At 37.5% G+C, this 17064-nt stretch overlaps 1 protein-coding gene across 3 annotated transcripts in view; it reads right to left on the reverse strand.

Annotated features, from left to right (window-relative positions):
* Nucleotides 1-17064, reverse strand: part of MYO1B (myosin IB) — a 117805-nt gene that overhangs the window by 36998 nt on the left and 63743 nt on the right. For all 3 annotated transcript variants that reach the window (XM_067298931.1, XM_067298929.1, XM_067298928.1), the window contains exons 8-13: nt 9624-9722; nt 9149-9252; nt 7995-8142; nt 7172-7290; nt 6269-6355; nt 5897-5962 (exon numbers count right to left, since the gene is read on the reverse strand). In XM_067298931.1, coding sequence (XP_067155032.1) covers nt 5897-5962; nt 6269-6355; nt 7172-7290; nt 7995-8142; nt 9149-9252; nt 9624-9722 — 623 coding nt within the window. The remainder of the gene's footprint in view (nt 1-5896; nt 5963-6268; nt 6356-7171; nt 7291-7994; nt 8143-9148; nt 9253-9623; nt 9723-17064) is intronic.

Genomic DNA, 17064 nt, shown 5'->3' on the forward strand with positions numbered 1-17064 from the left:
GTAAAATTGTTCTCAGGGAAAAAGAAGTCTCTGGGTCAGCACCATCTCTCAGACCTCAGCATGCTCCACCACACCTCTGCAAGGGTTGTTTCCTTCATTTAATGAATAGGATACAAAAAGGCAAAGCAGCTATGCAGCAATGGGACCTACCTGTCCTGCAGGCTTGTGGTAAAACTGGAAGTATCTCCCCAATTTTGTGATGCCTTAAAAACCTCAGAAAGGTATTTTTCAATGTTTATCCCCTCCTTATTTGGTTACCTCCCTTTAAAGAGAGATAATTACCACAGCTGCGAACACGTTAATGTAATGACACTGAATTTTTCATATTTCTAATGGAATTCTCTCAGTAAAGACATCACCACTTCATCAAAGTCCAGATGACAATTAACATACAGCTGTATAAACAATATTACTAATTTTCTTTCAATCATCACAAGAGTCTTCTACACACGTGAAACAATATAACCATGCTCTTAGACCATAAATAAAAGCATTATCAAAGTGCACCACAGACTGTGAGAAAAAGACATGGTTTTACTGCTGGGTGGGTTGGTTGTTTTTTTTGGTGATGGTGGTATTTCTATTTACTGCAGGTTTTATGTAGGATGTGGTGGATGCCTCCATGTCTTTGCATATTCTTGTGGACCTGGCTCAAAAGGAGTTGTGTGAATGGACAGATTCCTCCCCTTTCCTCTTTGAGCCCTGCAGATTTCAACCACCAGCTTTGTCTTGTAGTCTGCACGTCTGCAGACCCGATCTTCAGCCCAGTTAAATGTGCAAGCAAGATTTAGCTGAGAACGAAGTATTCAAATCATCCCAGATTGAGCCCTAACAGACCTCCGAGGGCCAAACAGGAACAGTCATGCTCATCTTGCAGCCTCTGCTCTTGCAGCTGCACCCCCAGTGCAATCCCACTTCTCACCCACCTAATAACTGGGGAACAGACAGCTGCGCCTAGGGGTTCAGCATAAAGCATTCATACTCTCAAACTGACTTCCAAAGGCCTGGCAAATCTCAAGAAAAAGCCTTGTTTTGCAGCTTTACTTTCATAAACCTGTATTCTGAATCATTAGTTCCATCTAATGGACCAGCTACACCATGGCACCTGAAAATTCAGAATAAAGCCTTCAAGCCAACTAGCATAAGCAGTTGTTTTATCTCTAAAGGGTAGGCAGGATCAAGTATTGAAACTTGCTCCATAGCCTTCATTTTTACATACCCTAGCTCTTGTCTACAGCAGAAATGTACAGAACAGTACTGGAATTTGAAAATAAAATATTCAAGCCAACTAGAGTAAGTCTTCTGCTCATCCCTCTTGAAATCTGCCAGGCCCTCAATCATCTCCATTATACAGCCTTTACTCTGCAATTCATTTTTGTAAATCTTAGCCCTTCCACAACCCTACCCCAACATTTTGCAAAGATGTGGAAACCACTTCTGCCCAAAAATACCAAATCAAATATGGAATCAAATGGGGCCAGCCCTAAACCTACCCAGCAAGCCTGCAATCTAGCCAGCTCTGAATTTCCCAGTGCCACTAACCATAATCCCAGCCCCATCCCAAATCACAGTCTAGGCTGCAGACTAAGTGCACACACAGCTGTTCAAAAATTCAGATAAGCATACTTGTAGCAATTAGTGTCAGACTTCAACCCATTGCTCAAGCCCCAGCAGCATTACACACAACCAACCTGGTCCTGTAGCCTGTATTTTCACGTTAATCCTAGTCCCTACGTTTTTGTCCACAGACAGTTCATACAGAGGTACCCCAAATTTAAGTATTTGGCTTTCAAAACATTCAGTCCCAGCACACTGCTTACCACAAAGGGCCTGGCAGAATTCAAAAATAAACACGGCTTTACAGCACCTCCTCGGTGGATTGCTTAATCAAGCCTGCTGCCAAACCCATGGAGGCTGAGGATTATCAATAGATTTGAATTCCATAATCTGAGTTTTTGGAAAGCCAAGTCCTTAAATCTGTTTTCTTGGATAGCTTTTGGGCTTGTCTGAAAAAGGCCTTTTGTGTTTGATAAAAATGCCAGTCAGCTGAAACCAAGTCCCAAATAGTATATGCCAACATTATCAACACTCCAATATCTTTCCACTGTTAAGTTTCAAGAACATTCCAGTTACTTTAAGTAAACTTCTGCTTAAATAACAGAACATTGTAGAAATAACAGCAGACAGTAAATAAAATAGTCAAAACCAACTGCAAAATAATCTCATTTATACAGACTTCAACTTGCATATAATAAAACAGGGCTACTATTGTCATCAGAACATCAAGTTTAGGACTTTTGAGAATGGTAAATTCTGCATTTTTCTCCTCTCTGCTTTTAGGGGGAAATGTAAGATCATTTGAGGAATCATCCTAAGTAGGATTAAGCCCTAAGAAATATAGTTTGTCCTGCCCATTATGAAAAACAACAAAAAAAATCTCCCCCAAACCCTCAAATCTGTAGCAAACTAACATTTTTGCAGTGGAAGGAGATTATTCTATAAAGTATTCCAGTAACATTTAAGTGAAAACTTCAAAACAGAGCAGGTAGCTAGAATATCATTAGCTTATTCTTTCACTCATATTCATTGGCAAGCGTAATATTGAAAGCAAAAAAAAAATTTACTCTTCAGTAAACAGGTATCTCGCTATTTATTTCAATTGTATCAATCTTCATGTGTAAATACTTAGGATATATATGAAAAACTTGTGCCATCCCTCCTATGTTTTCTGATGTGTTCTGTCTCTATTCCCAATTCGCTTACGTCTAGTTGTGATCATAAATAAAGACAGAAAGGGAGAAAATACTTTTCAGTCCATGAATTTCTTGGGTCATTTACACTCCTTTATAAAAGTACAAAGAAACATGAAGTCAAAGAACATGCACTAATGATAAAGCTATATGCTACCTGAGTAGAGGCATGTTTAAAATAGGCCTTTTTTCCTTCAGCATATTGAACAGCTTGTAAGTTTAAATGTACAGGTTTACAGAGAAAGGAGTATTTCAAATACACGTTTACCAACAAAATTCTTCATACAGATCATGTTACTTCTAACTGTCAATAATGGATATAAAAATCAAAATATGACCAAACTTAATAACTGAGTTAAAAAGGGGGCTTCACATTTTTAGTCAGTGGTTATAACTCATTTATAATTGATGGATATATTTATTGCCATTAGCTACACTTCAGCTAATATTTTGAATGCTTAGCAATCATGTTTATAAAAGTACCTCATGGCAAAACACTGCAAATTCCACTACACTTTTTATGCTATAAATTTTAAGACATTATTGAATTTTCCTCAGTTTACTGTATTGCATATGCATTAACATTTCATTCTATTATTGATTGGTTTGATATAATTAATTTTAACAATATATATTTTCTGTAAAGTGGTTACTTAAATCCTCAATAATAATTGTGTTTCAAAAGCATTTCTTCAAGATCTTTAATAACTTTTGTGAGATTCAATCACTTGTTATAAGAGTCCATATAAACATACTCAACAAGCATCTTGTTAATTGACCTTACTACATGCAGATTCATTCAAGTGACCACAAAAACAATTACACTCTGTCTATACAGTGTTCATTAAACAATTATTTTACTCAATTTAAGGGTTATAACATTAAATCTTTTGTTCCAACTGGAGCTGCATGGAAAATTAACTTTCTTTTCCATTGAAAGAATATCTTTACTTTTGATTCAATTAAGAATATATCCCACTCTCCCTTCCCCCTCTCCAAGAATAAATCTCAAAATTGCCTATAAAACAAAACCTGAAACATTAACTTTGGGTTGCTCAACATCAGTCTAGTAAGTCCAAAAAGTCTGCTATTCAGGCTTTTTTCATAACAACTAAAAGTAGAAAATTCAAATTGTTTTTTCAAAGATACAGACTTTCTGATTTACTTACTGTAAAAACACTTTTTCAAAACTGGTATGTAGTACTGCATCTTGTTTTCAATAAATCAGCAGTTTCCAATTAAAAAATTACCCTGTCTGGAAACACAGGGATGCTATATGGGTGGTACCAGAAATATAGCTAATCCAAGATTTTATAATGGATTGTTTTTCTATCACTCAGCCTTTGAATTATAGTACTGTCACACAGGCCCAACAGTAAATCTGTACCAGTAACTCTAGAAACATAAAACTGATTAAGTTTCTTTTTCAAACATCTTAAAATGAAAACACATTACAATACAAGCTGTATATGTATCCAACATATGATTTGAATCCCATTTTGAATATCCAGGAAGACTTCCATTTATTTCTGCGACACTGAAGCAAGTCGCTTGGCTAGTGCTCCCACCGCAGCTCTTAACTAATGTGAGAGCTAGTCCCTGTCCTGTGTGAACGCATTTATGACTTTGACCCTGTTAGGTTACAGTGTAAACCTTTCCCACACCTTTTCCAGTAGACCCTAAAGATGCTCAGCATTCAAAGAACTGAACAATAATTTCATTCATTATTTTAAAGTTTTTCAGTTGGTCTGAACTGGAAAAGTTACGTTTATAATTCAGTACGTAAAGTAAGTGAAAAACAGCCTTTTATTCATTTTTTTTACTGTAAAACTACATCTCCTACATTCCATTGCTTATTTTATAACCTTTTAAAATGTTGAACTCCTACAAAACAGAAAATTACATATGAGAAACAAGCTTTATATGAAGCTTGTATACTCTGCAACACCATCGCACAAACTCAATTACTCAGCTGGCTTGTGTGCTAACACAGGTTTCCAGCCTCCCTATCGCTGTACATGTTTGCCCTTAATCAAATGTATAAGAAAGAGCTAATTAAAACAAGACTCCTGCCCAGAGCTGTCAGCAGGAACATTCCACTGCCCAGCTTTCTAAAGGTATATCAAGGACCTTCTCTAAATAGATCTAGTTTTGAGATTTGCATTCAGCCATCTGACTATTTATAACAGATTTTCATAAATATTCTCATATGTTTAGCACAACGAATACAACCTAGCAAAAAAAAACCTCGAAGCAAGTATCAGCTTTGTCTTTCCTCTTTGGAGAGGTATTTTGATTTGCACATGCTTTGATGTTATGCTTCTGAAATAAAATATTTCACCCTCCAATATATAATCAATATTTTTTAGATTCTTTCCATTTTCTACACAGTTCAACCACACTCGCTGGACTTTCCAGAAGGATATAGGGAAGTGGGTAAGGATTGCACAATTTATACTGATGTTTCTCTCCCATTGAGTTTCTAGCTTAAATACTGTTCCAGTATTTCCAACTAAGATCTATAAATCTCTTAAAATAAACTGTCAGAATAAGATTTATGAGAACTCCCTGACGTTAAGTTCTTCAGCACAATTAAGAATTCCTCGTTGATTGCTTTTGTTTTAAAATACCATCAGTCTAAAAATACTATCATAAACAAATAGCAGTGAGCGTCAGATCATTAGCTAGGAATCAGTACAGAACACTTATGAGTGAACTGAGATGAAATGGAATATAATTCCTTGTTTAATTTTAAGAGGGGAAATGTATAATTCTTGTTTGTTTGTTTTTTAATGATACAAAGTTTGTTCAAAGATATCCACAAAATGCCTCAAGGCAGAACTGACATTACCAGAGTTTCTCTTATGCTCAGAATGTATGTCACAACAAAATATATTTAATATACCATCATAAATATTTATTTACTTACAGTGTAAAAACATGAGTTTGGCTTTCATAAATTTCTGTTGCAATTGCAAGGCTTGCTAAGACATCTATCCCTTTTTGATTTACTTCTCTAGTGTTTTTTGTCCAGAATGATGCACTTAATTCAAATTACATGTACTGTGATTATATGTTCCTGAACTACTCTATTAATGTTTAATAACAGCTGTAACATTAAATGTTTAAGATTATAAAGGTCTTACCTCAAAAATTTCAAAGCCATAGATGTCCAGCACTCCCATTACCTTCTTTCTCACTTTTGTTTGTGCCTTTAAAAAAAAACCTAAGTTAGTCACCTGTACATTTCATACTAATGTATCTCATAAACAGCCTGTTAAATTGTATAAACTAAAAGATTAAGTACGGTTTCCCAAAACACACTTAACATGAATATTTTTGTAAGCTTAAAAACAGACCAGACAGCAACCTGATGAGCTGTGATGCAGTGATTCACCTGAACCACGTGTAACGCCCTAAAACCAGGAAAATGGAATTGGCAAGTAGCATTTTACTGTCCAGTTTAACTTAATCCATTTCCATTGATTTTTTTTTTTACAGGCACAAAACAATAATACCTTAATGCTTTCATTGATTCTGGTCACCAACCAAGAAAACAGTCGACTGTACAAATTCTTAGCCAAAGCATCGCGGGCATAATAAGCCTAAACGAAAGAAAGAAACATGTTATAAATCCTGGGTAATCCCAAACTTGTTGTGCCAGCCCAAGATCCCCAAGGTGCTGCAAGCAGCCTGAGAGCTACTCCAGCAGCAGCTCCTCTGACCTGGCAGCCTCCCGGCCGGACCCGCAGCGCTGGCGTGGTGCCAGGGCGCTCCTGAGCACGCGATGCCACCCGTCCCAAGGGCGCTTCCACTCCCGGGACAGCGGCTCACTCGGGGCTCCACCTCCCTTCCTGCCCCGCCGGGCCCCTCCAGGACTCCCATTCCCCATCCCAGTCCGAAGCACAGGGGCTCGAGAAAGCGCGACTGGAGAAACCACACTGCTGCTAGTCTTAGCTCATGAGTCACAGGACGAAATCCAATATGTTCTCCCTGGAATAAGTGGCAATCACACTGGCTTTGCAGTATTACAGAAAGAGAAATTCAAACTGGCAGCAAAAGTTGTTCAACTGCCCGGGGCATACAAATCACATGAAATTACAGCCGTTGCTCCAAACGAAAACAGTCTGCTACACCACAATACTTTCAAACGTTTTGTGCAGAACTGTTGTATATTTGCATCTCATCCAAAATTTTCCTACTCCTCTTCTTTTCAAGATAATTCACACAAGAAAACAAAATATCCAATATATTTGAACTTTAAAGACTGTTGAGGAAAGACAAAGTTATGTCAGTGACACTTTTTATTCAGTACAGACTTGTCAGTAGTAGTTTTTATTTGTGCAGTTATGGGTGTACTCATGTAGAATAAATTCCCATTTAAAACAATTCTTTCCCTTAAAATCAGGACCCCTTTTTACCTGAGCCACATTTAGCGTTGTAGAAACTTTTTCCTGTTTAGCTTCAACGGTCCGGAAGCTGAAAGCTCTTTCCAGTACTGACTGGTCTATACCTGTCAACTCACAGATTTCCTTGAGTTCTAACAAGAAAAGGTAGGGTGTAAATACATAAATAAAACTAATCCTTTCATATCACTGTGCCCTCCTCCCTCCAAAACTATTAGCTTTTAAACAGTTCAGTATTTTCCCAAAACAGGGTTTTTTTCCAACTGAAATTTCTGCCCTCCACACTCTACCCGGCCAAGTAAAGTTGTTTTAAAAACACACAGCATGAGGAAACAGGATGCACTGAGTTATTAGCTTTGAAAGCACTTTCTATTTGGTTATTTTTTGTGAAGAAACTTTTCTTCCATTTCTCATAGATTACTTTTCCTGAAGAAAAACTTTCAAATGAAAATAAAAGAATTTTCAAAACATATCAATTGCAAAAATATCCCATCAAATGACCAAATGAATCTGAAATTACAGACAGTAATACTCCACTATAAAAGAACTAAAAAACCTCCACTGCAGAATAATTAAGCAGTTACAGAAACACATAGTAAAGTTTAACACTTCAGTAGGGTGTTTTATTATAGTGGAAAAAAATGAAAATAACCATTTTTGGAATTTCAAATACAGAGTGACTGAAGCTGTACAGAACTCAACACATATTTACCTGCAGATGAGTTCTGGAAACAAGCTAATTCCCCTGTAAGGATATCTTAAGTCTGCAGAAACTACAAAATTCATAATGATTTCAGACAAATTAGTGTTTTTCCCTCCATCACCAGTCTCATCTTACCGTTTTTATCTTTGATTTTACTTTCGTCTAAGCCATTCACTCGAGATTCAGGTTTAAATTCAATATTTCCCAATTTTAGAACTGCTGCCACCACTTCAAAAACAGACTGTGTTTCATGATCCATAAAACCAACAATTTGCATGGCATTCTGGAAAGGGGACAGATAAAATTATGAGATAAAAGAATCTAAATCTAAACAGATCATACTTGCAGAATTCACCATGTATCTATATTAGCATAAATTAGAAACGTTTTGTAAACAATTACATTACAAAAAAGAACATGAAATAATTACCAGGCTTGGATAAGTAAAATTTAGAATATAAAGCAGAGATTTATTTTTTTATATATACCAGATACATTTACACCTGGTAATCGAGCTGGCATGTCAGGCCAGTCCACTTCTATGATTCATGCCAGACCACTGAAAACAATTTATGTTAAAAAGTCAAGCAGTACTTTTTTTAGCCACTTAATTTAATTTATAACACAAGTAAAATTTCCAAAGTCAAGTGAACAGATACTGCTGTCTTCTTAGTCCAGTAACTACTGGAGTCTAAATTTATATACACTGGATAGCAGGTTGTTTTGTTCTTCTTCCTTGAGTGCAATCAAGCAAAAACATCACAGTAAATCATCTTGAGAACCATCCCAGCCCCATTTTTCTTTCCCTTGGTCAGCATCACCTGGGTCATTAAGCCCAGTCCACTGCCATCATAAGCAACCTTCCATGATCTGATCAAGGGGTCTCGGCTTTTTTTGTCCCTGTGCACGTGTCTTTTTTGCCCTCATTGTTTCCACTAGAATAGTCCAGTAACTTGGTTTAATATTCAGTGTAAACAAGCTCAAAACTAGTTTATAACTATTTATTCTTACACTTTATCTTAAATAATTCTTTTCCTTCATTTGGTATAAAGGACAGAAGAATGTATTATCTCAGTCTTCACTTTATTTGGGCAAACCAGCTAAGCTCTTTACATTGCCTACTTGTAGCCAACCTTTCCTGTGTAAACACCTGCCAGAGGAGCGAGTGCCACTCTGAAAAGATGGTCCTCCTGGTCCAGCACGGACGTAATGGCCAAACTCAGGGCCTAAGCATTTTGGATTACTACTGAGCACTTTGGGGCTTACACCCTGTCCAGGTCATTTCCTACCCTCACTGTTCTGAAGTTTGCAGCATCATCCACTCCGTTTACTCTGGCAGAGTCAAGCCCAAGGTAGTTGTATCGGCTGAAGTCCCGCTCCAGTTTAAGTTTGCCTAATAAATGAAATAAAGCATCATGAGTAACAGCATTCTTGTGAGCAGCCAGTTCTTTTATTCCCAGAACCAGTAATGCCAAGAACTGCTGTGATTAATAGGATTAGATTTTCTTTAAGGATCTTCCAATTACAAGCCTTTCAAATAAGAATAGACTTTCTTCTGTGTTTATAATACATCAGAAAGCCGATTCTGACCCAGATTTCTGGATAGTACCAAACCATATATTTACTTCTGGTATTGCAATTGCCACTATCACCAATAACAATAATTTAAAAAGATTGCATTTCCAACAAAACAAAGAGTGTGTGGAATTGTAAACGAAAGAAAAGAAGAATCATATCAGGAAATGGTGTAAGTGCAACACTTACAGAGGAAGTCTTCTGATGCACCAGAGAGTATCTGATAGAAAATATGAAAGTTTCTTTCACCTCTTGGCTGCTTAACAACACGGGACTTCTCTAACAGATCTAAACAAACAAAAAACACATAAAACACAAAAGGTCAGGGAAAAACTGCTTGATCAAAAAAACTTAACATGAATCCCATCTTTTTGTACTTCATTATTTTGATCAGCAAATTATATGATAGTAAGTATCATGCACAAGTAATATCACAATTTATCAAATTAGTAAATATTTCTCAAATAAGTTATTTGAGCAAGCTGTAATAAGCCCTTTATACTTCTAAATGCTGCAGTCTATCAGCTACAAACAAAAATCAGGTCACGGGAGGAAATGTGCTCAAAAGACATTCCAACCAATAACAGTACAAACCACAAAATTAAGATTTGGTAAGAAGTGTTTTATGAGAAAAGTCTTCAAAAGAGCTGTAATGGTAAAAGGCTATGAACACTAAAGATGACTAAATGAAAGGAAAAAGCCAAATAAAAGAAGAATTTAAGCGGAATAATCATGTAGCTCTTTGTGATTCTCAAGCACATCAGACAATGAAATAGTTCCCTAAGGGACTGACAGAAGCTTCATCATAAGACATTTAAAATGAAATAGAAAGAAAGCACTTTGAAAGGCATCACTGCACTGCCCGAGTAGTTTGACAAGAAATTTGCTTAGTCCGTCACTAGCACCTGGCACATTTCTAAGTCTTACCGATATGGTTTGGTATCCTGGCAGACTTCACTACCACACTTCAGCTCTACCACCTCTTCCCTACGGAAGTGACCATGCGTGTTTTGTGGGGCCTGAACTGCACACGGCAAGGCTCCGGCCCTTCAGGCAATGCGGAGTGGAGAGGGATGGGATGAGGGAAGCTCTGGACAGTTATCAGTGGCGCTCAGTCTGGCAGAAAACAGCTAATCTTGTGACCATCAATGAACAGTTGTAGGTGTTTTTGTTCAAAAAAGTGTTTTTCATTCTTTTCTCAGCGGCACGCGAGGTCCCCGCACCATTTTTTCAGATGGCAAACGCACAGTTCCCAGGACTCAGTTTCCCTTACGCTGCGTACACGCAGTGACAGGAGGATGCAGATGTTCAGCGCACCGATCCAAGCGCTCAGGGAAGGAGCTCTCTAGGCACCTACCTGTGCGTGGGCATCGCCGCCTGGGCGCCAGCTTACGGTCTCTCCCCAGCTGCGCCCATGCGAGAGCGAAGTGGTGGCAGGGAAATCTCCCCAGCCTGGATGATGTGCTTTGGAAGAGCTGCCACAAAGGCAACAAAGTTTTCACAAAAGCAAAATTTGGGGAATGCCAATTCATTTAAGACACGCGGGATTACTAAATACTATAACATCCAGCATGTAAACTATTCCTTTCCCCAAATTTTCATTTCTGCTGCTGAAACTGAGCAGCCTGTTTAGTCTTATCAACAAGGAAAATTAGAGGAACCACTTGGTGCCCTGGAGGCCCTAAGTGCACCACAAAACTGACCGTCTATTTTTCACTACTTACACGGTCGCTACAGACAAAAAATAATTCACATTTTTAGCAATCTACTAAAAAGCATATACAAAACTGCTCACGTTACAAGGTGACACTGAGCTATGCTGAACAGGCTCCAGCGCACCGGCTCGCCAGCGACGCTACCAAACCCGAACACCTCCCTGTCCCACCTTCGCGTGGTGTGAAGCCGCCTGTGCGCTGCCAACCCTGCTGGCGAGCCCCACGGCACGGTAGCTGCTCCCGGCCCACAGCTGTCGGGCCCGGTGTGCTCCCCTTTTGCACGTGAGCTTCCCGACATGCACCTCCACTCTCATGGAGAGCGTCTGCTCCATGCTTTGCTTCTTGAATGGATGAACAAGTAGGAAGACAACAGGACGTATTCATATTTTTGCTGGTTACAGGCCGTGTTTTGTCTCAGCCCACTGTAATTATCTAAGCTTAAGCACCTTCCCATGCAATAGGAACCAAAGACTTCAGGCCACAAAATTATAAAAGCACGTGAAAGTCCTTCCAAATAAACTATAGCAGACATAGCTTCTGCTCTAGTAATTAACTAGTGACAACAAGGACAAAATTAGTATATTATTATTAATCTTCTTGTTGGCTTACGCTAGGACAGTTTCAAGTTTGTTAGAGACCAGCCAAACTGCTTTATCCTGTAAACGTGCCGTGGTCTGCGTGAAGGATTTTAATCCCTGCAGTGGGTGACAGTGAGTGCAGCTCCCAGCACGCAGAGCAGCTGAAAGGGTGAAGATCATGTCAGGATGAATTCCACTACAACACTGAGTGTGTTGTGGGGCCAAGTCAGAAAATTAGTCTTTTTTGAACAGACGTATGTGTTTTTATAACTCAATAATCCTACAGTTTTCTTTTCTTCCTTCCAAATATGTACATGTTTCAGCACAGCGACAACATACAGCTATGCCTACACAACCGTATGTTTCTATACTGCCAGGAGTTCATCTTCACACTAGAATGGGGGCAGGTCACAGATTTACACTTTTGCTTCTCTATTTTATTAGCTTTTTTTTTTTTATCACAGATAACTGACATGTGGCATTTGATGCTATGCCTGAAAGGCAGAGATCAGAAAGCACAGTTCGCACCCACAGCTTTGCACTCTGCCAGGAGCGAAGCACTGAATTGTCACTGGTACGATCTTTCCGCCTGTGATTTCATGCAAGCTCGGAGCTCTCCTCCTTCAGTTATCATAGCTCAAACTAAGAGTCAGTCTAAGCCTCACTGATGGATACTTCCTCCTCAATCTGATCCTCTCCGGTTTTTTAGTTTATAACTGAAAGGGAGAAGATGGTTGCTGTTCAGGTATTAATACCTGGGCCAAGAAAGGAAAGGTGAACATAAGACAACCAAGAGTCGTGCTGTCCATAAATGTTCTCAAGTTAAGTGTTGGAATGGAGCACAGCCAAATTTAAGCTCAAATAAATAAATAACTTCAGCTCCCGTGGTGGCTACACACACTTCAGGAAATGGCTATATTTTCAAAGGATATTGAAGCAATCTAGCTTGTGAAGCTGTTTGGCTTATTTGTGTTTAAAAACATTCTATGTATAAATTTACTCAACCATGGTCATAAAACCTTAGCTACATAGTCCTGGCAAAATATTATATGTAAGTCGTCTTCTAATTACATGTATGCCTTCAGGAGATTTGACAAACAGTTTCTTGAGCATATATTAAATTAGTTATGTTAGGATAACTGTCTTTAATTTTTATCTGTGGTTTATTTCATTTATATACATTTTAGAAGCAAGAAGTTGAACTACTTAACAACCAGCTTTCCAAAGTCCAATGTTCCATATTTTGTGTCAGCCTGGGTAATTGAGGAAAAAACTCCAGAAAGCAGTTACTGGCAGAAGGTCAGGTATTCACCTTAACGGAGCAGCCATTACCCATTCTTTTTAAAACTGTGTTCATTTTCTTCTCTTTTTCTTTTCTTTCTGTCCACACATAGACTGAAATCAGACTGGTAGGAAAGATCCAAACCATCTGCCCTACTCTTAGAAAACTGGATTTTTTCCCCCTTTGTTTGACCTATTAGCATTTTAGTAAATCAACCCACTGCATTTACTTTAAAGTAACTATTGTGCAATCAATAACTTTTGTACTTACTCTCACATGATTACAAATTCTGTGGATTGAACAGCCCAAAGGGAAGACACAAAGATGCATGTCAGATTTGTGCACACATTCATTTGATTGATAATACTAAAAAGTTTACAGTGGCATGTGTGGACAGCTGTTGCTTATGTATATAAAGATAAGCTCAAACAAAAAAAAAAAAAGAGAACTCCATGCATATTACATTATATACTCTGTATAAATTATATATGGGTAATATACAGAATGATCTAGAGAGAATTTACAGATTTATATATACCCTATAGATGTATTATATATTCTTTCTGCATTACCTAACATTGCTTCTGTTTGAAGAGAAACATCTAATATGTTTCCTGTATCAAAACAACTGTAGAGATTAAATTGCTTTGGAAAGGTCAATCCTGAAAATACAATCACTTTTTAAATCACTGTCAGATTGCCAACTAATATTCTTAAAGCATTTTGTTTTAATAGCCATTTAACCAGATGACTCAAAATCCCTCAGGTTCTGAAGATGACTCTTTATTCCTAAATAACACTGGTTTTAAATGCAAGAGATCCATAGGCACATCCTGCAAAACCATTCAACTGAACTCAACTTTAGCAACAACAAAAAAACAACAGATGCCCAATACTTCTGCAAACTATGACACATAAGTTTACGTGATTTGTTTTCAGTCACTTCTCTTGATTGATACAGAAATATTTGGGATACTTGCGTTTCTCGAAATATACTAGAGACTGAATCCACATTCAAGAAAGGAATAAGTAAACATTACAAGAAAAAATGTCATCACTATAGTGGTGGTGGTATACATTCTGAATGATACAGAATAAATTATTTTTATTCATTTTCCCTTCAACCAGCCACAACCAAGGATCTTTTTGGCTTTCAAACTTACATAACATTTTCTAGTCAGAGAAACTTATCTCTACACCCACATTATATTATGCCAAAATGATTGTTTTCTGTTTTCCCACCTTGATTCTTTTCTGTCAAAAATGTCACTGATGACAAAGAAAACACAATAGTGGTTTCTCAAGAGCTTTTTCTGTATTATTCCCACCAAGTTTATAATGATACTTTCTTGAACGAAACAATGCAAAATTGCATCAGACAATAAAAAACTACCAGATGGAGAGTATGTAGAGTGAAAAACAATGACTACACAGTTTTAAGAGTATTAATTCCTGACTGTTCAAGTGATAAGTGACCTTTAAAAATGAGCTAATGAGCTAAGCTATTTAGTTTTTCTTAAATGCACTTTCTAATGTAGGCAAGACAATTGAGTGAAAAGTGACAACTGTGCTAAATGAAACACTAATGGAGAAGCTGGAACAAGTTAAGATTAAAAAATAAATGAGAAAGAGTATCTCTTTCCAGAATGTCTAGTTGTAAAAATCCTACGTAATATTTCTCTGAGCAAAGAAAATTACTAACTACAATCATATAACTAAAATCAACAGCCTGAGTTGTTGCTTTCTCAGTAAATGAGCAATTACTTTTGTTTTTTAAAACAAAGGAACAAGTTTTAAAGAAGAACAAGTTATCACTAACACATTGCTAACATAAAAGTTGTTGCTTTAGATAAAGATCATGGCTTTCTTTCATGCTGTTTTTGAAGAAAGTGGAAAAAAAAATAAGGACTTTTTTCATGATAGTCAAAACCTGTCATTTGGACTTTAAATACACTGTGCTGGTTAAAAATGGCTTTTCAAAAGCAGGCATTACATACATGGTACTTCATATGCACCACTGTTATCTTCTAGTTAATCATTAAGTCACAAGGACTTAAGCAGATTAGGAAAGATCACCTAATGCTAAAATGCTAGATATCTTTCAGGAGGTAATCCCAGCTGAAATGTGAAAATTTAAGATTTACAAATATTCTGGGTAAAATATAGTAAGATCCATGCTTTCTATAAAATTTAGTGTGAACAAAAATAGTCACAAATTAACTAACCCAGTGCACACAGAAACATCACCTTGAGTACAAAACAGACACAGCATTTGTGGGTAAACAGTCATATTCTAGAGCTGTACAAACTACTGCAATTAACACCTATTACTTTAATAACAAGCATACCCATTTTTACATGAAATACGTATTATGCTGTTATTGCAGGTGGAAAAGAAACAATTGCTCTCCTTTCTCCTGCTCCCATCCCCATTAACGTGATTGTTTTAATAAAAGGGGAAATTAAGAACAGTGTTGATGGCTTCTGTAATTTATTCCCATAGTATTATACCTAGGCAAAAGCAAATTAATTACGAAACCCTCCAAGTGCCTTTCTTCACAAGTTCTATGAGAAAAAAACCTTTGTATAAGCTCTCACAAGACCGTTCACTGCAGCCAACCAGCAGTAAAGGAAACACCACTTGGGAGGACAGAAAGAGCAGATATATGCCATACTTTATTCTGTAAGAGAACATTTAAATACAATTTACTGTTTTGTAAGTGTATTTTAAAGCAGATGCATACTGTTGACAGGGCACCGGCATCTGTACTTTATGACACAACGGCGATGGGATGCTTACAAGCACAGTGGACAATACAACAAGTGTTTAATGTTCAGGAGAGCTTAAAAGAATACGTTGTGCTTCCCAACTCCACGCCCATGAAATAAGAGATGTAGTAAAAAGCTAGGGTGGCCATGTGCACTGGTTGATAGAGTTAGCACTAGGACTATACACCTCCCCTTCCATCGAGGGCAGGAAATTCCAGTATTTCCTACAGTTTACAAAAACAAGCTGGACCTTCCCTGTACACTGACAGAAAGGGAAGACTCAAAAGACTCAAACTAAACTAAACTACTAAATTACAAAATATTGCAGCTTACTAAGCATTCTTTACCCTCTTGTTCACCCCATGCCTCAATTAAGGCAGACATGTGATCAACAAGTACAACATATGGTATCTAAAATCATTTTTGTTTGAGGTCTAGAGGAGAAAAAATTGCTGACCAAAGTAATATACTTAAAGGTTGGATAAATCACATTCATCGCAAATGTTCCACTCGCAGTTTCTTTGTATGATTGTACTGAAACAACGTGTCAAATGCATTACAAGTCTGTGCTCTCAGAAGCTCTAAGCAGCTATGCAATGTATATGTAATAAGTGTTTATATAATTTATAATCTTCAAATATAAAACTACCATCAGCTTGGGAACATACCAGATCTGTCTAACTTAATAAGCGTTACAAAACTCTACCATTACAATCCTTTTCATTTTATTATCTATGTTCTTATTTTACTCAAAAGATTTCCCCTTCCATTTAGGGCACATGAAACATTCCAGATCTATCAGCTCCTACTGAAGTCAGTGGACATTTCCATTCCTGTGAAGCTGGACAAGACGCATGAATTAAGCTTTGTCATGATAATTTCACCCTTTGGCTCCATCCTATGAAAGGCTTCTTTGTAGCTGAATCCTTGTCCTTAAAAAATAAAAGCTCACTGACGGATGCCACAAGAACTGTCCCTGTGCAGGTCACACCAGGACCAGGCGCTCACTAAGGGGGTCCCAGGCAGAGCATGCTTCAAACTCTTTTGGCACCTAACAAGTCTGTGCCTCTAAAGTACTGGGCTTACCAAGAACATGACTTGATCAGACATCTTCACTGTTGGATTTCTGGAGTTCAGACAGAAGGAATATTTTAATGACTATATAAGCAGCCCTACGTTTTCTTGCTACAGAGCTTTCAATAGCATAGATAAAACAGGACTGACTAGCCTTTCACGGAGATTCATAACATTCAGAATAGGACCAATGAGAGCATTTTCAATAAGAC

The sequence above is a fragment of the Apteryx mantelli genome, chromosome 6, assembly GCF_036417845.1.
Source record: "Apteryx mantelli isolate bAptMan1 chromosome 6, bAptMan1.hap1, whole genome shotgun sequence".
Lineage (NCBI taxonomy): Eukaryota > Metazoa > Chordata > Aves > Apterygiformes > Apterygidae > Apteryx > Apteryx mantelli.